The 22,660-nt window shown below is 41.3% G+C and overlaps 2 protein-coding genes across 4 annotated transcripts in view; one reads left to right on the top strand and one right to left on the bottom strand.

Annotated features, from left to right (window-relative positions):
• On the top strand, window positions 1-17,599 carry trpm6 (transient receptor potential cation channel, subfamily M, member 6). 2 transcript variants are annotated; one of them, XM_071482430.1, is made up of 41 exons: window positions 1-580; window positions 720-799; window positions 1,006-1,044; window positions 1,626-1,815; window positions 2,139-2,352; window positions 2,650-2,774; window positions 2,928-3,099; window positions 3,187-3,361; window positions 3,516-3,639; window positions 3,720-3,792; window positions 4,122-4,222; window positions 4,341-4,475; window positions 5,148-5,201; window positions 5,582-5,716; window positions 5,876-5,995; window positions 6,397-6,668; window positions 6,931-7,159; window positions 7,480-7,632; window positions 7,757-7,912; window positions 8,510-8,638; window positions 9,001-9,252; window positions 9,348-9,522; window positions 10,073-10,187; window positions 10,284-10,480; window positions 10,638-10,770; window positions 11,561-11,999; window positions 12,279-12,975; window positions 13,184-13,281; window positions 13,755-13,857; window positions 14,064-14,110; window positions 14,241-14,305; window positions 14,409-14,434; window positions 14,539-14,589; window positions 14,777-14,842; window positions 14,973-15,271; window positions 15,401-15,483; window positions 15,569-15,774; window positions 15,894-15,945; window positions 16,081-16,193; window positions 16,833-16,893; window positions 16,970-17,599. In XM_071482430.1, exons 1-41 carry the CDS (start codon window positions 563-565, stop codon window positions 17,049-17,051), a joined length of 6,054 nt encoding a protein of 2,017 aa, XP_071338531.1. In that variant the 5' UTR covers window positions 1-562; the 3' UTR covers window positions 17,052-17,599. The 2 variants fall into 2 exon arrangements, with proteins under 2 accessions (XP_071338531.1, XP_071338532.1); XM_071482431.1 differs by lacking the exon at window positions 16,833-16,893 and having other exon boundaries at window positions 3-580.
• The window catches only part of rorb (RAR-related orphan receptor B), a 24,026-nt gene continuing 18,950 nt past the window's right edge, over window positions 17,585-22,660 (bottom strand). For both annotated transcript variants that reach the window (XM_071482433.1, XM_071482432.1), the window contains exon 10: window positions 17,585-22,483. In XM_071482433.1, coding sequence (XP_071338534.1) covers window positions 22,319-22,483 — 165 coding nt within the window. In that variant the 3' untranslated portion in view covers window positions 17,585-22,318. The remainder of the gene's footprint in view (window positions 22,484-22,660) is intronic.

The raw sequence follows: 22,660 nt of genomic DNA on the forward strand, positions 1-22,660 counted from the left end.
TAATTACCATATTGGCACATGATCTTGTAAGAATTGCTATAGCTGATTTGGGTTTCATTGTTAGTCATGTGGCAGTTCTAAAATTAGTGTGAGGTGTGTTATCAATGAAGAAATGCGTTTATTGTAAAAAAACAAAAACAAAAAAACCCCCCAAAAAACAAAATAAACCAAAAAAAAGCACACTGAGCAACATCAGCTACATTTCAGAACCCTGTTTACTGTTTACACAGTCTGACCAGGGGTGGGTGTGCACCAGCCCCCAACCATGTATACTAATCTCAGGAAGGGGATGTGTGTAAGTTTCCTACTAACAATGCTCTTCTCGGGAAGGCCATTGTTAGATCTGGATGGGAAAACGGGGCGCAGGAGCTGGACAGACCTTGAAAGACCAGGGAAAGTATGAAGAAAAGACTTCTGTGAAGCTGAATGAGAGGTGGATTGTTATATCTCGCTTCCCTTCAGTGTTTTTAAGAGTGCAGTTCCCGTTTCTACAACATGGGAGGGATCTACGGTTAGTTCCCTGTGGGTCCAGCATCTAGTCTGCCGCCGGCATTGTAATGAAATGAGCTTCACTGAAAAGGTCACTGATTCCATTTTTCCAGAAAAAAATGTGTTGCCTTGCTTGAGGATGGGTTTGACAATAAAGCGGAGAATATACTGCTTAGCTGCTCCAGGATCTGTGTGAGTACTGTAAGTAAACATTTCCCTTGTTATTTCAGTCACGAAAGTCTTGGATTGAGGAAACCTTCTGCAAGAGAGAGTGTGTGAAGTTTATCCCTTCCTCTCGGGACCTACACAGGTAAACTGGACTTACACAGGTAAACTTGAATCGTTAAAGAGCTTTGCAACCGGTGTCTACAGTACAAGATGTTATGATTCTCAGAAGAAATACAGGCTTGTTTATTACTGGAAACTGCATTTCTCCAGAACAAAACTATTTGGCACTCAGCCATTTCTTCCAGGAATAGGGATCATGTGGATTCTATTTCCTGTTTTTTTTTTCAGATGTATTCCAGTTTGTCAAGTATGCCAAAGCCTGATCAGGTATTATACATTTATGTATGTCTTAACCATCCTCAAACCCTGACATACCCTCCCCCCACCCCACCCTTTTTTTAATGAAGCTCTTGTTTTTTATTGTGTGGATTTTTTCTCTGTTTTTTATGTGTCACCTTTTGCCCCCTACACCCTTGATTTCAACATTTCATTTTTTGCTTTCTTTCTCTTTCTCTTAATTGTATGGAAGTTAGTGGTATCAGCAGCGTAGAAAATACATGAATGAGTGACAGATGCGTGTAAATTCTGTGGTCTGTAAAATGAAAAACACAACCAAACAGAGAAATAGACAGAAGTACAAAGATAAGGGAAGAGGAAGGGAGGCGGACAGGAAAAGGGGAGGAATTTGGGCAGTCTGGCTTACATAGATCAGGGGGAGGTCAGAGGCCTGTCAGGTGAATTATACCAAACAAAGGACCCTCACTTGATTGTGAGATGCTTTACAAAGCACACATCACCATTTTTTAGCTCAAAAAGTAAAATGAAATGTAAATGAATGAAGTTTATGTTTCTATGTTTCACTTTCCATCTCTTAGCTTTGATCAATAACCTGTCTTTGCATTGGCCAGATGTTGTTGTGGCCGCCTAATGGGGGAGCACTCTTGGCAAGAGTCGGTTCCTCCCATATCCCTCTGTCCTGCTCCTGGACAGGACATGGAGGAGGACTGGTCCATAGAGTGCCATACAAAAGCCAGTCCCACCAACGCTTATGGGATCATAGACTTTCAAGATACTGCCACACGGGTCTGTCGGGCCAAGGTCTGTGAGTCTACTAACTTTATGTGTGTTTCTAGACCAAAGGAAAAAAATGCTAATTTACATGAAAATTTCCATTTTTTTGTATTACACCTAAAATTAAGTTAAATGCTTGTCCTGGAGTGAACAAGATAGAAATCTGGATTTTGATGGTTGTCTAAACAAGCTTTGGTTTGCTATGATGTAAGCAGACATTAGTGAGCTGTATGAAAGCAGAGATATTATCTATTTTAAACAGTAGTGGCAAAACAGTCACACTAACAGCACCTGAGAAAAAGCACAAAGAGTCTCTCAGTCACAAACTGTTCCACTTGTTTCCTCTCCAGTACGTTCGTGTGGCTGTGGACTCAAAGGCAGAGGTGCTGCTCCAGCTGATGCTGAGGGAATGGCAGATGGAGAGACCCAAGCTGCTGCTGACCGTCCAGGGAGGCTCAGAAAACTTCACCCTGCCCCCTAAAGTCAAGCAGGCCTTCAGCAAAGGGCTGATCACTGCTGCCCTCAGCACAGGGGCGTGGATACTCACTGATGGCATTAATACGGGTAAATGTTACAAACTGTGTGAGTGAGTATCTCTTGAGCAACACTGGATCTAGGGCCAGTGTCTGAGATGCACTCACATGATAGGATGAGACTATCAGTGTTGGTCCTGGTGTGAGGCATCAGTCCATTTGCTCTCAGTGTGCCACGGTCTGATCTGCTTTGTCCATTTGTTTACTTTTTGATGGTCATGGTGCAAAGTGGTGTGTTTGATGCCTGTCTTAAGTCAGCAGAATTCTTTATTATACTATTGAATTGCATATTTGCTGTGCATTCAGCTGCTCTTTGCATACTGTCTAGGTGTGTCTAAGTATGTAGGCGAGGCAGTGAAAACATTCGGGGGCCACGACCTGAGGAAGAGGAACACAGTCGGCATCACACCGTGGGGTGTGATTGAAAACAACATGGACCTTATCGGCAGAGACGTGAGCACTAAAATTTTTGTTTCTTGTGGAATAACATTTCACTGCCTCATTAATTTGACACCAAAACCGTTTCTAATATATCCCAGTGCATTGTTTTAGGATGATTGACTCCTGTTTGGCGTTTGATGTGATTTTTCACTCAAAATGGTTCAGGTGTTCAGACCCTACCAGCCACTTGTGAACCCTTTGAGCAAGAGGGCCTGTCTCAATGGTTTCCACTCCCACTTTCTGTTGGTGGATGATGGTACGCTGGGAAAAAATGGCTGCCAGCAAGGCCTCAGGAAGAAGCTGGAGAAACACATCCAACTACAGAAGATACACCCTCGTGAGTCAGTGGGTGTGTGTGTGTGTGTTTGTGTAATACATACAGGAAGTGAGAAACCCACTCACCCTCTCCTCCCTTCTTTTGTAGGACTGAACCAAGGAGTGCCTGTGGTGTGTGTGGTGGTGGAGGGAGGCCCTGCTATCGTGTCCACAGTGTTGGACTATGTTAGCAATGTTCCCCCCGTGCCGGTGTTAGTGTTCGAGGGCTCAGGCAGGGCCGCTGACCTGCTCGCCTTCTTACACAAGCAGACTGCTGTTGACAGGCATGCTTCCCTCAGTGTATCTACAGTAGTGGGTCTAATGGTTCCACCTAACTGTGTTAAATTAAACCACATGTATTTTGTTATAACTCATGTAACAACTTAAATGAGCAGAAATGTCACAAATATAACTTAGAGGGTCACTGCATTTTTTTAGACAGCTGGATGCTGACCTTAAAGAGGACTTCCTCGTCAGGATTGGACATATGTTTGGGGTCGACATAGGAGAAGCCTCTCACCTCTACAACCTCCTTGTGCAGTGTATGGATCACAGACAGTCTGTAAGTTAAACACCATTTGGGGCTGTGTGTGTTGTGATTTGACACAAAGGCTACTCACCCAGCATGTCTTTGAACAACAGATAACCATCTTTGACTCTGAGTCAGAGGACCAGATGGCACCTGATGCAGCCATTTTGACAGCTACTCTGAAGGGTACTTGTTTTTCTCCTCTTGGTTTGATGATAGACATAGCAGGAAAGCAGACACGTCATAGCAGGAAAGCCATGCTTTTAATTGATAACAATAACAATTGCTGCATTCTTTATACATTAACCAGTTCCAGGCTTGGTACAGTGTAGACCTGCTCACCAGCTTGACTTACAGGTGTACCTGAACTGAACAACAATCATTAACCTGGACTAATGTTCGGGCTTTTCCTGCTATGATAAGTCAAAATGTGAGCCATGAAAAAGGTGTGTTATACCCCAGGCATGCAGAAATATAAGTTCTGTTGTTTTTTTTTTTTTCTGTATGACGCACAGGCACCAAGGCCAGTCCTGCAGAGCAGCTGAGTATGGCTCTTGTCTGGGACAGGGCGGACATTGTGCAGAATGATGTCCTGGTGTACGGACAGCACTGGCAGGTGCGACTGACTTTGTTCTAATTATATGCCATTGTTGCACACGAGGAACATTGTACAGCCTCAAGTTGTTTTGTTGAGGGATCATACTGATTGTCATCTTTTCATGTGCTGTATCTAGGTGGGGTCCTTGGAGCAAGCCATGCTGGATGCTCTGGTGATGGACCGCGTCAGTTTTGTCAAACTGCTGATTGACAATGGCATGACTATGAGTTGTTTCCTCACTGTGGATCGCCTCGAGGAGCTCTACAACACAGTTATTACCATATATTTAACTATCTACTTTGAATGCTTTTCATATTTTCCTTTGCAGTTTCAGATTTTCTTATCTCACAGATCAAGTACAGATACACAACGTTCAAAAAAATTAAAAAAAAGCTACTATTAAAAGATTTCCCCAGAAAATGCCTTCAACCCACAGTACATTTGTTTGTCTTGCTGTGGTATTTCTTCTTTTGTTTTCCCTTGGCTCTCACTTTGCTATACAAACAGAAGAAAATCTTTTTTTTGTGGCTCTTGAAGAACAAATTCCAAAACTGTGGCTTTGATTGAAATCACAATAATGCACTGTAAGTGTTTTGCACCACTCTTCTCTGTGTTTTGTGGTCAATTGCATCCAGGGTATTTTTTTCCAGTTGTTGTTTTAGGATATTTCTGAGATCACAGAACTGTTTGTCACCACTACACTCACTCTTGGCTTTCTCCATACTGCCTTTATCTTTTGTATATTAGAGCCTGTTTACTTATTCATAACTCTGGGATAATAAGTCCCTCTAAGAAACAAGCTACTGATCCCAGAGCTGCTACCATGCATGCAATATCCAACTGTTTAAAAAGTAACCAGTACATTTTTTTTGCTTTGATTTTGTAGTTTTTTTTTTTCCATTTACTCATCTCTCTGAGTAATAATACAAACTTCTGTCCACAGCCACATGGGCAGACGGATCGTTTCCTGCATCACCTTGCTGAAGATGTGAAACAGGTAAGTGTTGGGGATGACAATGACTATAATCATATAAATAAATAAGTTACTACAAGCAACCATAACCCTGATTATCTAGACATCACTGGCTTTTACACGGGATACAGAGTAAAGGTGAATTTATTTGCTATATAGGCATATATAGATGTATACTGATAACTGTAGCAGACATATCTACATCTGTATAGTATGGGTGTATTTACTGTATCTGTGCTTATTTGTGTGTGTGTGTGTGTGTGTGTGTGTGTGTGTGTGTGTGTGTGTGTGTGTGTGTGTGTGGGGGTGGGTGGGTGGGTGTGTGTGTGTGTGTGTGTGTGTGTGTGTGTGTGTGTGTGTGTGTGTGTGTGTGTGTGTGTGTGTGTGTGTGTGTGGGTGAATAGACCTCTCTCCCCATAGGTTACCGTCTTTCTCTCATTGACATGGGCCTGGTGATGGAGTATCTCATAGGAGGAGCGTACCGCAGCACTTACACTCGGAAACACTTTAGAGCTGCCTACAGCCGCCTGCAGGACAAAGTCAGCACTTATAGTTCAAACTCTGTTTTTCTTCCTCTTCTGTGTTTTGATAAATGCCCCAGAAAAAAAGTTTGACTTGGTTATTTTCTTGTGTTCATTAATTGTAATTATTCTTGAATTTTCCTGCAAATAATGCACTGGCCTCATTATTGTTTGTAGGAAGGAAGACGAAACACTTCAGCCTTCTCGTCCAAACAGAGACGGGGATTAATACCAAACTCTTCAAGGAACCTCCAGGACCTGCATTTCTTTAGAACTGCTCAACCCCACAAAAGCAAGGTTGGTGGGTTGTATTTTTCAGTATGGGATGTATTTTCTTTAGTCAATCAAACCTATTCTTCAGCACTGACGCTATTCAAATTTATACTTTGTGATTTTGAGAAATTCCATTTTTCATTCATTTGGATCCCCATTAGCTAAGCCATAAGCCAGGCAGCAGATCTTTAAAATAGCCTTTTTACAAACAGCTTATTCAGTTCAATTCAATTCAATTCAGTTAAATTTTATTTATATAACACCAAATCACAACAGACTTTATCTCAACACACTTTTCATATAGATCAGGTCTAGACTGAGTCTAGACTGAGTTTCCACAATGAACAAGCCCTTTAATTTTACATTACATTTTACATTATTTCCACTCCCATTCTTTTGTCCATACCTCAAATTTTTCCATCAAGGAGCACGATGCGTCACCCGGGAGCAGTCGAAAGATCTCGTTGAGCCCTGGCCTTGATGATGCCCCGCTTTCGGTTTCCTTCAACTTCAACGACCTTTTTGTGTGGGCCGTGCTTCAGCAGCGGCAGCAGATGGCACTGTTCCTTTGGCAACATGGCGAGGAAGCACTGGCACGTGCCACAGTGGCCTGTAAGCTTTACCGCTCCATGGCCTTTGAGGCACGACAGAGTAGCATGGACGACAACATTGCAGAGCGACTCAAGTCATATTCACTGTAAGTGTATACTGAGTGGAGGTTTGTAGTAACATGATCCAGACCCAGTCAGTATTTATGACCATTTAAATTAGTCTCCTCTAGTTTGAGTCTATGTATTAAAAGTAACAGTGGGCTCGGTCTTGTGTTTTCATTTTTGTGGTGGTGCTGGCGGGTTTGTGTTGTTTATATTATATTCTTTTAAATTGTGTATGGACTTGATCCAGGTCTTTGTATGAAAACCTGCATATGATTGCATGTCTCTCCTGCCTCTGTGTCTCAGTGAATTTGGTCAGCTGGCGGTGGATGTGTTAGACTGTGCATTTCGTCAGAACGAGCAGATGGCCATGAAGCTGTTGACTTCAGAGATGGAGGCATGGAGCCACTTCACCTGTCTGCAGATGGCTGTCTCCTCATGTCACAGACCATTCGTCTCACACTCTTGCACCCAGACCCTCCTCACAGATCTCTGGACTGGTCCGCTCAACATGAGAAAAAACTCCTTTTTGAAGGTGAACATTGCAAAGTTCAAAGTCAAATGAACCAGATGAAATTCATATAACGTTTACATTTATTATACCTATAAATTTGTCACTGATTGTAAGTGTCATCTTGTGTTGATGTATGATTTATTTGCATTGACATAAAAATACAAGTGAATATTTTAATATGATAAAAAGTGGGATCTAAACTTCTAGCATTCCCTTCACAATATGATCATTTATATGATTCAATAATAAGTAACTAGAATATTGATTAATTAAGCGTATGTTTCCTGATGTTTATGAGTTGCACAAGCTTACATAACACACTTGTTATCTCGTTTTTTCAGATAATTTTGAGCCTTCTTCTGCCCCCTGCCATCCTGCTACTGGAGTTTAAAAGCAAAGCTGAAATGTGCCATGTACCACAGTCCCATGAGGCAATGCTGTTTGGACTTGACTCTGTGAAGTCAGTACCAGCCCACGAGGGAACTGATCACACGGTAAAGAAGTGCCAGTGGTCCATTTATCCAGCACTGTTTTCAAACTGGAGCCAGAATCCTAATGGCCCCAGTATTACACTTCTCTTGTCTTGTCTCCCTGTCCTACACTACACTGCTCTCACAGGGCGGTCAGGATGCTGAGCGAGGCCTGTCTTCTGATGACAAATGTCTTGGTCCTGTGTCAGAAACTTTGTCCTCTGTGAGTGCGCAGTGTCTTTCCTGGATCACAAGACTCTATGAATTCTACACAGCTCCTGTTGTCAAGTTCTGGTTTCACACAGTAGGTGGAGATTGTGTTGTTATACTTGTGTATGAATATAGAATATGTCTCTTCCTAAAAAAACATTAAGTGGACAGGCCCAGTGTACTTCCTTGTCCTTAATGAAGTATTTCATTATTAGGCATTGTGTTTTCAGGTTGTCCGTACACATGTAAGTCTTTTTTGGCTTTGTGAATGCGATATTTCAGGAACACCTTGAGGGAACTTCTTTAAACATCCACTTGGCCTCAAGGATAAACTGGTGGTCAAAGGTCAAGGTCACTGTGAACTCAAAAAACATATTTTTCTCCATAACTCACAAATTCATACACTAATTATGATACAATTTAACGTAAATGTGTATAAGGATAAAAATCCAATTCAGTCCAAACAGTCCATCCAAACAGGTCAACTTCGCTGTGACATCATAATGTTCTTCAAAAACAACTCTGGCCGTTATTCAACACTGTAACTCTGGAAGGGGAGATCGTGATAATTTTTCCTGCAACTTAGCTGGTTGGCGGAGGCATACAACCACCAGGCAGTAATTCTGCTTTAATGTATATATTTTCTTTTGTGTCACTCTCCTAATTTTTTTGGGCTCTGTCTCCATTTTAGATGTTCTATTTGGCCTTTCTGATGTTATTCTCCTATGTTGTCCTGGTGAAGATGGGGGATCAACCCAGTGTTCAGGAGTGGCTGGTCATAGCGTACATCTTGTCCACTGCAGTGGAGAAAACCAGAGAAGTGAGAGAGCCAGTAGACACAAATCTTTATCTCTTCTTTCTCCTTTGTAATTGTTAAATGTTTTGTGCATTTGTGTGTGAATTTGTGATCCATTTTCTACAGAAAGCATAGCTACAAAAGTGTCATGTTGATGATGCAATAAGAATAATTAGTGCATAATACAATGCATATGAATCTTGTCTGATAGAGCTGCATAGCTTAATCCTCAAAAAAAAAAAAAAACAACTATGAAAAAAAGAAAAAACAACTATATATATATATATATATATATATATATATATATATATATATATATATAATTATTTATATATAAATGATATAATTATATATATAATTATATAATTTTAATATATCTTAATTAGGTGGTCATGTCTGAGCCAAGGAAGCTGAGCCACAAGCTGAAGATTTGGTTCTCAGAGTACTGGAACATGTCAGATTTCATTGCCATCCTGCTCTTCCTGGTTGGACTGGCAATGCGCTGGCATGCTGATCCGTACCGGACAACAGGGCGCATCGCCTACTGTCTGGACATCATCTTCTGGTTCGTCAGGGTGACAGATCTGTTGGCTGTCAATCAGCATGCTGGTCCTTACCTTACCATGATCACTAAGATGGTGAGTAGAGACTGGAAACTACTTGTTGGAGTTGAAGAAAGTGGAGCATAATTTTTTTAGTCACCCTACTTTCCTCTCTCTGTGTGTCTGCCCAGACCAGTAACATGTTCTTCATCGTGGTGATGATGGCAATAGTGCTGCTGAGCTTCGGGATCTCTAGGAAGGCCATCCTGTCACCAGATGAGGAGCCGTCCTGGAGCCTTGCTCAAGACGTAGTCTTCCAGCCATACTGGATGATCTATGGAGAGGTCTACGCAAATGAGATAGATCGTTAGTGTTTTAATGGAAAACTCTAGATACTAGTAGAATTTAACTTTGACAGCTTCGGTGTTGCCTTCAGTTTCTTAGTCCAAGTGCTAAACATCAGTCTGCTGCAACATGAACTTGTGACTTGTTGTTTGCCACATGAGAAGACACATACACATCAGGTGGTAAAACTTCAGTCTCACCTCATTTCAAGTGATGCTCACTCACTTGACTCACTTTTGTATAACAATTTGTGTTATTAATTGCAGGCTAAAGATGAATGTGGTTGTTACCCCATTGTTTCAGGACTTTATCCAATGCAGAAGTTAATACTGCATGCAAAATGTCATATAGTGAAGATACAAAGAGATTTCAAGCAATTCCAAGCTATTTTTTTTTCTGTTTTTGAGCAGTGCACATCATGTCTAAGCTTCTATATTGTTAAATAAGTTAACAATCATAATTTGATCACCAACTGAAAAATGACCTTTGACATTTTACACTGTTTTCCCACTGTTAATGGAGGTATTAATTGCCATGAGTGTAAGGTCCTTGTGTTTGTGTGTGTTAACAGCGTGTGAGGAAGGTCATCCATGTCCTCCTGCTTCATTTCTAACGCCATTCCTCCAGGCTGTCTACATGTTCTTCCAGTACATCATCATGGTCAACATTCTTATTGCATTTTTTAAGTAAGCCTATTTATAAAATGTCAAATATAATTTTTACAGTGGAGGAAGCCCATTAAAGAGTTTTTTAAATTTAACTAATTGTTGTCTTCTCAACAGCAACATCTACTTTGACATGGCATCAACATCCAATAAACTGTGGAAGTACAATCGTTATCGCTACATAATGACATATCAGGAGAGGCCTTGGCTGCCTCCGCCCCTGATCCTCCTCAGTCACATGACCCTGGGTTTGACAGCCATCTATAGGAGATTTAGTGGAGATGCTGAGCGGGAGGAGAGAGGCTCTGGACTTAGTGAGTACCGCAGTGTGTGTGTGTGTGTGTGTGTGTGTGTGTGTGTGTGTGTGTGGATAGAAAGCTAATTCAGCAGTTGTCTATACACATTGTTCAAGTCAGTTCACAGCACACCCAGTAATAGAGTCACTTCTCTTGTCTCACACATCTTTACCAGAGCTCTACCTGGGCCATGAGGAACTTAAGAAGCTCCATGAGTTTGAGGAGAAATGTGTAGAGGCCCACTTCCATGAGAAGAGTGAAGGTCTCCACGGCAGTCAAATAAACAGGATCAGAGCCACAGCTGAGAGGTTGGTTTAATGTGTGAATGGATTCATATAAACCAGGATTGTGGGATGCTTCTCAATTTGTGTTACCAGTTAGGATTTTCCCCTGCAAAATAACAACTGCGAGATACTTACTGGCCTTTTATGTTTGTTTCACTTGGCTCCTCGCACAGGGTGGGTGATGTCAGTGACATCTTATGTAAGATACTGAGCTTAGATGGAAAGGTGAAGTACTGGTGGACTCTATATGATGTAGCTGAGAAGAATGTTTTAAAAACTAAACACATACATATGTGCTCTTCTCCTGTACAAGTTAGTTTTGTGTAGTAAAGTAAAGTGGTTACAAGAGGACGGTCAAACACCGTCCACCAATGCCAAAAACAATACATTCTTACTAATATAAGACCCATAGTGCCTCTTTATGTTATTATGTTTTCTGTAAAGAGATAAGTTATTGAAGTTGATGCTTCAGTCCCGAGAGGATCCTGATGATTCTGTCAGTGAACTGTCAGTGATTGTACAAATAGGGCCCCTTTTCTGACTCAGTGAAATCACAGATGAGCAAAGTGCATGTGAGTAGTGACATGATTCATATAAGAATTTTTAAGGAAAATGATTTTGTTTTGCAATGTAGATATTTTGATTTGTGTTGTTCCACAATCTATTTCACAATTCAACTAACACAGGTTTCAATCTTCTGTTTATTTTTGCTTGATTTGCTTTTGCCTTTGACACAATGTCTCAATATCATTATTTAAAAGAAGAAAAAACATGTTTGAACAGTATGGATGTTTTCTTTTTTTTGTTCCACTAGAGCAGAGGAGATGTGCATGGTGGTATGGGAAGTCTCAGAGAGGGTAAACTTCATTCAGGACAGTCTGTCAGAGTTGGACTGTCAGCTGGGCCAACTCCAGGACCTTTCAGTGCTGGCTGTGGACACCCTCACCCTGCTCTCTGCTTCTGACAGCCTACATCAGGAGGAGGCGCGCTTGGCTCAGTGTCGACCTGTCACAGCTTCCCGCCACATCCTTCCTCACAGCTGGACCCTCCCGCACAGAAATGGAGCAGACTCTGATGTGCTTAATATGCGACGGCTAATGGCCAAGTCATGTAAAAGTACTCCTCCTTCTTTGCTAAAGGGCTGTACTCTGGCTGCGAGTAGACTGGCATCACAGGAGCGCCATGTCGGAGCCAGGGGGAGCAGGGCAGGAAGACAAGAACATGCTGAGGAGGGAGAGGAAGGAGGAAAGGAGGTGCTTACTGTTTTAATTTCATTATAATGCTGTTGTAGGAAGTAAAAGAAAATGAGAGTGTTGCATACCTGACCTCAACCTTTGAGGGGAGCCAAGACAAAAGAGAATTTCCTTACAGGGACTGTAAAGAACAGTCATTTGGATACTAGCACTGTCTTCTCAGTTTTAGAACAAAAAAAAAATACCACATAAAAACTAATGATTTCTACAGTTTAATATATTTTGTATTAAAAATAATTAACAATTAAATATAACACGTTTTTCTCCTGGAATTCACAGTCTGCCCCTGTTGACCATCCCAGTGAGAAGTCGCTGGGGGCTTCTAGACCTGCGTCCCACGCTTCCCTCTCTCACTTTCACGGAGTTCATATCGGAGGTTTCAGGGATCAGACAGCTTGTGAGTCGTGTGGACCATCCCGCTGTGGCTCTCCTCTTTCTCCCAGAGGCTTGGAATCACCACATCATAAACTCTGGGCATGTGACCCATACCTGTATCCCAGTCAGGAGGAGACCTCCATGGAAGAGGAGGAGGAGGAAAGAGAAGAGGAGGAAGACAGAGACGAAGGAGACGAGGAAGAGCAAGAAGGGGAGAGGACACAGGAACAGCTGTCTGACATAGCAGTATCAACAGCTTCTAGCAATGCTGTCCTTCTGCCTGACCCTCGAGACATCTCTGAGGGTTTGGTTAATCCTGCCTTTTCTCAGGACAATAGCCAACCAAGTTCTCGGTCCAGGTCTTCCAGCCAATGGGTTAGACCTGTGAAATCCCCCAGGTGGGCGTGTCTGTCCAGAGACCGCCCCTACGGCTACTGCAGGTCTCTGTCGTCCAGTGTGGAGAATATGACTTTCTCTGGGGCAGCTTTAAGTCCAACGCAGGGATCATTTCCCTCTCTGAATGAAGCAATGAACAAAGAGAGTTTGTCCGGTGGGAGGAGCTTAAAGGGTGGCAAATCGCTACAGAGCATCAAAAGCAGAGGTATTGCTGTAGTTTGTAGAAAACATAATTATCTATCACAAGTTAATGGTTTAAAACAAAAGAATATGCATCAGCTCTTCTCCACATGCCAATCAGTGTAAAAACTGGTCATTTATAAAGGGACATGGACTTTCTTTTTCTCTGTGTCTTGTTTTGAGTTATTGTGCAGCCACACTTTATAACAGATGACATGTTTTTGTGTCTGCAGAGTGGTCCAAGTCCTCTGATTTCACTCAAGTCTCGGACAGCAGAGGCAAAACCCAGACCCGGAAGACAGTGAAGATACAAGAGAGCAGTCCAGATACTGTAATGTGTCACAGAACATACTGTTGAGATTTTTATTCACCACAACTGAAATCTTACCATAATGATTCAGTTAGGCTCGAAACATTGCATGAATCATAAATCTGAGTTTTGGAGTTTCCAGTGAAAAATCTAACTCTGACAAACCTTAGCTACTTTTTGTTGAATAGAGTCGCCAGTATTGTCCCACAAACACAAGGTCAGGCTTTCCCTCCACAGGCACACCCATTGTCTGACAACAGAAACAGAAAAACATGTAAATGAGAACAGCTTTATTGGGAATTCAGCTGTATTAAAATACTGTATGTGTAAGCGCAGAGATTAGGGGTGAAGCAAACAGACAAAGGGCTGAAACCAGCTGACAGTGGACAGGATGCAAATAGCGTACATCATGGTCCAGCCATTTACTAGGTTTTGTTATACTCTGTCAACTCGGTTGACTCTCTTTCCATATCTTTATTTCTTATGGAAAACAGGTGACCATGCAGTCCCATTTGTCAGATGCCTGCTGGAGAAGGCGGCGGTGGCTGAGAGGAGAACCTACATGTTGGTCGGCTTCAACCAGCCTCAGTCAGCTCAGTAAGGACCGACAATCCTATTTAGATTTAGTACCTGCTGTACTGTATTAGTAAATAGAGCGTTCAGCCAGATGGAGATGGAGAAGCAGAAGACAGTTAAATAGGGTATTGGTTTGTCATACCAAGGCCTTTCTGACTATTTTATGCACCAAGTTACACTATAAACTTTTAGATATTTAAACATTGGTATTATCAATATTGTTTCAGATTTTGAATCCACGGATTTGTTGCAGAAGCAAGTGTCTTCCCATCAGGTAAAGCTGTGGTAAATTGTGGCAATATACTGTAGTAACTGTTCAAGACAAGAAATCCTGAGGAAACACAAGATATATTGAGAGCGTAATATGTCATCATTGGTCTGACTATCTTTGCACTGACCCTCAGGATGTGTGGAGCCCCACTCATTCAGCATGGAACAGCTGGGCAAGATCCACGAGCCGCATATCTTCGTGAGTCTGCTTTTCTTCTGTCCTGCCGTAACATCTCTGAATTTCAAAACACTGGAAGTTTTAATAATTACACCAGATTTTCTTCTTTATGTCCCTGTTGCAGTTTACAGAGTGGCGTTGCCCCTGAAGGTATTTCAGAACTTGCAGTTTACATAAATTTACCGTAAAAAATGTTTATATATGTCATGTGTTTATTATTTGAGATTAACTTTTAATTTGTTTGTTTGCTGCAGCCAAGAGCTCCTCATTCCAGTCCACTGAAAATTTGTATCCACACTATTCAGGTATTCCATATATGCAGAAAGTCTGTGTTTTATTAAATCAGTGACCACCAACATTTTTGGTGAACTAGATCATAAAAGCTTTTCCTACCTGGAGTCATCCGTCTTTTTTCTGGGTTCTGAGAAATTAGACTTATATTACTATTTTAGCTCCCATGTGGTTTTGACTGCTGTGTCTGTGTGTTTACAGCCATGGAGAGAAACAATCTGATGAGACTGGCTCATACCATTCCCTTCACTCCTGTTTCCATTTTAGGTGACTTTTTTTGGTGTCACAGTCACCATATTTTTTGTTAATCATTTTTGCTTTACTTTGCAAAGATATATGTCTCATGACTTTCATTCCTTCTCTTTCCACTGACTTAGTTTTTCCTCATTCTCTTCAGGAGGTGAAGAGGTGAGCATCTACTCTCTGGAGGAGGTGCCCTCTGATGCTGACCCTGAGTCCAGCACAGTCTCCTCCTGGTCATCACGAGGCCTGTCTGCAATGCTGCAGCCCCTCTCCAGTGAGGAGGGCTCTCTGGATGGGGGGCTCCGGCTGGGCTGCAGGGTGATGTGTACGTGGGCGGAAAGGGACGTGCTCAGACCCGGTCATGTATATGTGGTCAAAGCCTTCAGGCCGGAGGTGGTCCGTGCCTGGCAGAGGGACTTCCATGGTAGCACGGCACTGCAGCTTTGTTTAAGGGTAAGTGTAAAATTAAATTTTTAGGGGGGCCGATGGCAATGCCAATTACTAAAATTGCACCTATTTGGGGTACATTTAGGGTCTCTGTAATTTTAGCTTCATATAACTTTGTGTTTGACATCCCTGAAGGAGATCCAGCAGCAGAGAGCAGCCCAGAAGATGATGCAAGTGTTCAACCAGGTCAAACCTGATGATATGCACCACTCACCTAGGTGTGTGTGTGTGTGTATGTGTTTTCTCTTGCGTATGTGTCTGTATGTGACTGTGCATGTAGTAATTGTCTTTTCTATCGGCCAGATTTCTTGATGTATCGCTGGTCCACTGGCATTCAAATGGCCAGTGGCTGACTATCGAGAGAAACATGTCTGGTTACTTCAGGAAGTACAACAACAACACAGGAGAGGAGATCACCCCCTGCTGTTCACTGGAAGAAATGCTGCTAGCGTTCTCCCACTGGACTTATGAGTACTCAGGCAGAGAGCTGCTGGTGCTCGATATACAAGGTAGATCCTTGTGTGTGTTTGCGGCAAGCCTGAGGGTCGACCACCATGTCAGATGTTGAGTGTATATCTGTTTTTTTTTCTTTCTTTCTGTATTTGTTAATTTTTTCTGTTCTTGACAGGAGTAGGAGAAGAGCTGACTGATCCAACTGTCATTATGGCAGACCACCATAGGTACAGTGGCTATTTATGCATCAAGATTATTGATGAGATCTGGTTTTCAGATTCAAATAATCTCAAATATATATGTTGATGAAGGACAGATAAAGCAGTTTTCATACACTCATGCTGTCTCTGACTCTGTTGCAGTGGTAGCAGGGGCGAGATGCTTTTTGGTCCTGATAACCTTGGAGATGCTGCCATTAACGGTTTCCTGCAGAAACACTGCTGCAGTGTCTCCTGCCGCAGACTGGGCCTAGAAGGTCAGTAATGTCCGTCTCTGTGAGAGAAAAACAACATGTTCATGTCAATGTTGTTCAAATACTTGCAGAGTACTGTATTTGTGTCTTAATGAGTGTGTAACATGTTGATTAGCATTTACATAGGGCTTTCTCAGTATGTGTGTTTTTTTTTTCATTTAGTTTTTTTTGTCTTGTGCATGTGTGTATATGCATGTATTCATATGTCACCTCTGTGTCGTCACTCAGGAGGCCAACATTGGCTCTGAGATAAATCCCCAGCAACTTCAAATGAAGACAGATCATACCAACAGCCAGCTAATTAAGCCACGAATGTTCGTTTATTTCTCTAACAACAGTAGTGTTGAGGCATGGGGGTGGGCCTTGCTTTGTGCGTTATGCTGCACGGCCTTTGATTACGTATTAATCATTTCTTTGTGCTGGCGATGTGCTGCTGAGACATTAGCTTTGATTAGCTATTAATTAACGTCTCTGGGTAGACATGATACCGGCATCTAGAGGATAACTGCTCGGAAAGAAACTGTGCTCAAAAACAAACAAGCCCAGCAAACAAACACACAAACACAAACATTCAGACACAGTTGTTTTGATATTTCAAAGGTGTGTTGTATTTCCTCTTCCTCTTCTTGTGTCCTCTCCAAGATTTCTCCAACAAATCAAACCAAATTATTCATGCTGGATGCGTGGACTTCCTCCCAGGCCTGTCAGTATTCTCTTTCTTGTGGTAATGACTGTGTTATTGGAGCGACATGTCGCTAACTGATGTTTCTGTTGTTCAGATTTAAGGAAGCATCTGGACAGCTGCGAGAACAGCAGCGATGCAGAGCCAGCGTCGGAGAACGAAGAACAAGAGGACTATGAAAACAGGGTGTAACCTCTGACCAAGGAAGCAGGGAAAAAAGACACACACACATGTACCAAAACACGTTTGGCCGAAGAAACACTGTGTTGGTGAACTTCATCACGCTTTATATCTTCACAGGAAAAACAATGTGATATAAGAGCAATATTTCATGAAGAGATGTCTGTGATTGGCAAATACTTTGTAATTTGCACTAAAGATCCTAATATATTCTTCTTCAGTTTATTAAGTAAATACTGTCAGGATGACAGATGTGTTGCAGAGTATTTTTATGACAGAGAGCTTATATCATTATATCATGAATCATAATAGGAAGCGCAGAATGAAGTGATTTCTTTCTACTTTCCTTAATTTTTGTACTTTTATAAATGTTTTGATATTAAGACTAAGACAATTACTGTTATAATTATTGTACACTCACACATTATGCAATAATTTACCGGGGTAAAATTGTGCCATGTTTGGCTAAAATAAAAAGTAAAATGTTATAATCTAACAATGTGAATGTGTGAGACACAAAAAGAGGCAGAAATGCACCCATAAAATTTCTTTTATTTTTTTTTTCTTCCCACAACAAAATGTCTACAAAAGCGATAAAATATAGAATTTAACAAAAATCACTTCAGACCTTCACATTGTATATACATCTCAAAGGAGGACTCACCAAGGGCCCTGCATAGCTCTGAACTTCAACCCAGTCAGATGTATCAAATGTGGGTGTTTGTGGCTCTCTTTAATGCAAATGCATGCATGCACATGCGCACTCTTTCATTCTCATGTGAAAATGAAAACTGTACAGTAGAGCTCGTGGAGTTATAGTAGAGTCAGAGTTCAGAGTCAAGCAGAGTCCCCTCTCACCAGATGAAAAAAGCATAAAATGTAAAAACAGTTTGTCAGTGTAATCAAATACACATTTTCCGTGGAGTTCCCCTTTTTTTTTGATTGGTTTCTCAAGTAAACTCACACAGTAAAGCATCTACGCCCCACTCTGCCAATCCCTCGTCTCCTCACTAGCTATGGCACTTTGAAAACAAAAAAAAAATCCTTTTTTTGTGTTTTTTGTTTTGTTTTGTTTTGTTTTGTTAGTCCTGTGTAAAAGAGGTTCTGTAGCCCAAGCACCTTTTAGGTTTCGGTTACAGATTGCTACATTTTGTTTTATTTGCTCTTGCTGGGACGCAAAGACATTCTAAACAATAAATTAACAATTTTCAACACTACTCCAATTGCACGCATGTGTAATGCATCAAGAAAGTTTACAAAGCATTGGTAGAGCAAACATCATCTCACTCTCTCTGTTTCTTTGTCTCTCACACAAGCACACACATACACACTCACACACACACATTCACGCAGGTCTTCTTAGGAAAGGGAGGAGGAGGTTTTGGGTGGAGTGTGTTTGACTAAGTGTAGGAAATGCATTTCAAACCAAGTGTATTAAAAATGTCTGCGCAGTTTGTCCAAGTCGTCACATAAAATGACAACAAGTTTTACTGTGCGCTCTGCAATGTCAGTCTGTGTCGATGGAGTGGTAAAGGCGCATGATGCGTTCAGCCCCTCACACTGAACAGGCTACTCCGTAACATTCAGAATAGATGACCCTCCCCACATCATTCCCTCCCGCTGCAGGTTAAGGGTCTCTGATCTGGTTCAATAAGGCCAGTTCAGAAAAGGGCCGTTCAATGACTGGTTAAACCAACTCACACATTCAAAGGTTGACAAAAAAAAAAAAAATCATTTCAAATCCAACAAGAATTTTTAAATTGGTTGTGTATAAATAAGAGCATTTTATTTAAAAATTCTTTCAGCTTGTGAAAAAAAAAAATTGCCTTGAACGGATTGAATTGACGTAGAATTTGCCCTGAAACCCATCGCCCACCCTGCCAATGACCCCTCCCTCGAAACCCACAATATCATGAGAAGAGAAAACACAAATAAGCCCCAAATGTTTCATTGCAATGAAACGTCATGCAAATAGAACAGAACAACAATAGGCTAATAGTAATAGAAGAATAGTAGTCATAATAAGAACAATAATAATAGTAAATAGTAATAAAATAAAAAATAATCTTACAATGCAAACATGACAGTAGTAAATGCCTCCAGTTCTTATTGCTACAGTATCTTACTTACAGTGTTGCGTTGCCACTCGTTCTTGCCAGCACATCCCCTTTCACAACCCCATCCCACCCCTCTGATTCACAGTCTAACAAGGGAAAATAAAAACATCACACACAAAAACTTCATAGTCAGAGTTGGAATTCACTGTCCCAGGGCTGTTGTGATGGCGCTTGATTCACAGCTTACTAGTGGACTTCCCTCACTGTCCCGAAAGCAGCAAAATAAGCAGTAAACATGAGTGTACAGTGGTGACAAGAGCACACTGACAAACAGTGTATATATTTATATAGATATATATGTATATGTATATTTTTTTGTTTTTCTTGTGCTACGTAACAATGCTTGTCATAAAGTCTGGGCTCTAAAGAGATTTGGACAGTGAATTCATGCTCTATACACACATACACACAGACACACACTTGTCAAAGCCTTGTCTGGGCAGATGCAATTGCAGGCATACATTGGCGGCGTACTGTATGCCATTTTTATCCTAAAAAGTTATTCTTTTATAATTAAATTTTTTGTAAATTTGCAAAAATATTAAACCCTCTTTTAATGCGAACAGAAAAAGAGCTGCTCCCTGAGAGATGCTGCGTAGTGCATCGAGCCTTAATGAGCAAGTGATTGTCTTAAAGAGTCACTGGCCTCTGATCTGGGGTCGGGTCAGGGGGTCGAAGGAAGGAACCTGTGAACGGATCACTGACACAGCATGGAACAGATGGATGCGAGCAGATCACTAATGTTTAACGTTGATGCTCGTTACTCGTGCTGTCGACATCGTTTTACTCACCACGTGGAGAACGCATGTACAGAGGGATGAAAACGTAAACGGTTCAAGTGCTTTTAATGAATGCATAACTGCTGTGACTGTGTCCGTGCCTATAGACATTTAGAGATTTGGCCACTGTGCAACGAATATTTGAACATCAGACAAACTAACAGAGAACACTAACACTTTCAGTTCATAAATAAGACTAAATGAGAGTACACTAATATAATCATAATAATTAAAGCTGAGGTAAATGTCTAAGTGCTGTTGCACATAGAAAAAAATTGTCAATTTATCAAACAAGTATTATGGTGACAGCCAGCAGAATAATTTTGTGCTTATGTTTTGTAGTAGGTCACTTATTTTGGGAACTTCTCATTTTAAAAGGAAGCTCCTCAGTTGTCAGAGCTCATTACAGACCTCTTCACAAAACCAATGCATACAGAGCATCTAGTGGCTGAACACAGAACTGCACAAACCTCTAAAATGAGTCTTCTCAGTGATTGTTCAAATTGTTCCTTCACCACAAACGATGGTGATAACTGCCACGCCATCGCTCACAACGACGTGGTCAGATGGTTTAAACGCCCAGTAAAATCAGTGTGATTTTACACAGTGGCCAAATGCTAATCAACATAACATTAATGTGGAAAAAGTGACAAGAAATGACACTGTGTAAGTGCTATTAATTATGGAATGACTAAAAAAAAGCAAAAAGTGATTGTCTGTCACAGCTTCCTGTATGAATCATTGATGCAATATTGCAGCTTTAAATGCCGTTAAAGATCAATGGAGGTTAATCGGCATTTCTTCACATCTTTTGCTCAGTGCTCTGTCTTATGTCCTAACCCCAGATCATACATATTGTGTCACACTGAAAACACTGCAGAGTCTGTGGTGGAATGAGTCCCATCCATAGAGATGATAGACATAATTAATCATGAAGTGTCAAATATAGTGCATTCCAGTTAAAACTGCTACCCTGTTCTGAACAGCTGAAGAGGAGGAGAGGAAAGGAGTAACACCAGAAAGGCAGTGTGAAAGTTATTGCTCTTTAGAGAAAAGGGTCCTTCATATCCACAGCCCGGAGTGATTGACATCCATGGACTGGATTGTGCAAATAGTAATTGGAGGGAATGAGGGCATACAGCGCTCATACACACTTTGAAGATCAGAAAGTTGTGATTTTAATTCAAGTTTGTCTTGATTTACCGTAATCTTTTTTTTTTTTTTTTTGTTGGTGGAATTTCTATACACTCCTGTCTGCCGAAATCTCACGTCAAGGCCCTAATACATAAGAAATGAGGGGCAAGATGAAGGGACTTTGGGAAGAGGTGGAGTTCATTGTGAGGTCCTAGTTTCTGATTGGTTGTTTCTGGTTGATTGTTCGAAAGCAGTCCAGCTTTTTATTGGACGTAATTATTGCAGCGAGAAAAAAATGATTGATAGGACGGCAAATCTGCCAGATTCTTTTTCTTGCAAAATAGAATATTTATGTATATATCTTCACCTTGAAAAGTATTAGCCATTATTTTCTTTTTAAATCCTTCATATGCTCTCTTTACATTTCTATAAGTTCTCCTCAGAAGGATGCAGTACCTTCTTTACATATGAACAAAATCCAGACAAGGCTTCTGTATATCAACAAACCAGAATCGGCTCCCGGTTTTTTACCCAATATTCTTTTACAAGTCTCAACTTTACAAATTCTGTACACAAGAAACTATCAAATAAAATAAAAACACATAGACAAGGTATAGTCAGCCACAGTGGGCTGCTGTATATTTAAATTAGGACTAACTTATTTTAACAGAACAAGAATAATACTGGAATCCGCTCTGCACTAGAAGAATATCTACAATAGCTTCTCTAAATCCACAGTTCCCTCCCCCATCCAGCTTCTTCAACTTCACAATGTCTTCATGTGAAAAAAAAAATCAAACAAACAAAAAAAGATTTTTTTCAAAGTTAAAACAAATTAACTTACCCATTTTTTTCTTAAAGATTGACAGCTTAAAATTCTTCCTAGATGTTTTAAAGTCTGTACATTTCTGGTCAGTCAGTTCAGTTCAGGAGACAGGAGGAAGCCCCGCTCAGGTTGTGGCTTGGGGCGCGTTTCATTTATATATACATTCTTCAGACTGTATCGGTGAACAGGATGGGATAAGTGCTGGACATTCCTAGTATTGTTGGCGGTAACTGTAAGTTTCTGGCAGATGATTCCTCAACCCCCAGCCTGAAATGAGGCTGGGGGAGCTCAGGAATATGTGGATGCCACGATGATGACACAGTCGACACTGCCGTCTCGTCAGACGTGGCTGTGGGCTTATTTTCTTGGTCCTGCGCTGGCACCGTTTGTTGCATTTGAACCACAGGCAGTCACTTGGGCATGGCCATGGTAGAGTTGGGGTCGGGATTGAAGAGTTCTTTGTAGAGCGGAGGGAAGAGGACGTTGACTGTTTCTGGGTGGAGCTGCTGGAAGGCCTGGAGCTCCTCGGTGTGAAGAGTGCACAGTGCTGACAGTGTTGGGATTCGGCTGATCAGCTGCCAGACAAAAGGACAATACAGTCAAGGACGAGGAAATTTAGACTGATATACTACAGAAAGGGACAAGGTTAAAAGCCAGTTTTTACACTCTTGTGTTTTGTTTTTTTTCACATTGCTCGACCTTTCTATGAAGCCAGAGGAGCTGCTATCTTTGTTTGATATGTCTGTTGATTT

The sequence above is a fragment of the Trachinotus anak genome, unplaced genomic scaffold (assembly GCF_046630095.1).
Source record: "Trachinotus anak isolate AG129_WGS33_773 ecotype Australia unplaced genomic scaffold, CSIRO_AGI_Tana_v1 ptg000008l, whole genome shotgun sequence".
NCBI classification, from domain to species: domain Eukaryota; kingdom Metazoa; phylum Chordata; class Actinopteri; order Carangiformes; family Carangidae; genus Trachinotus; species Trachinotus anak.

Coding starts and splice junctions, on each gene's coding strand:
- trpm6 (XM_071482430.1), top strand. Junction 3,100..3,186: donor ACTACAGAAGATACACCCTC/GTGAGTCAGTGG, acceptor CTTCTTTTGTAG/GACTGAACCAAGGAGTGCCT. Junction 15,946..16,080: donor ATTATGGCAGACCACCATAG/GTACAGTGGCTA, acceptor ACTCTGTTGCAG/TGGTAGCAGGGGCGAGATGC.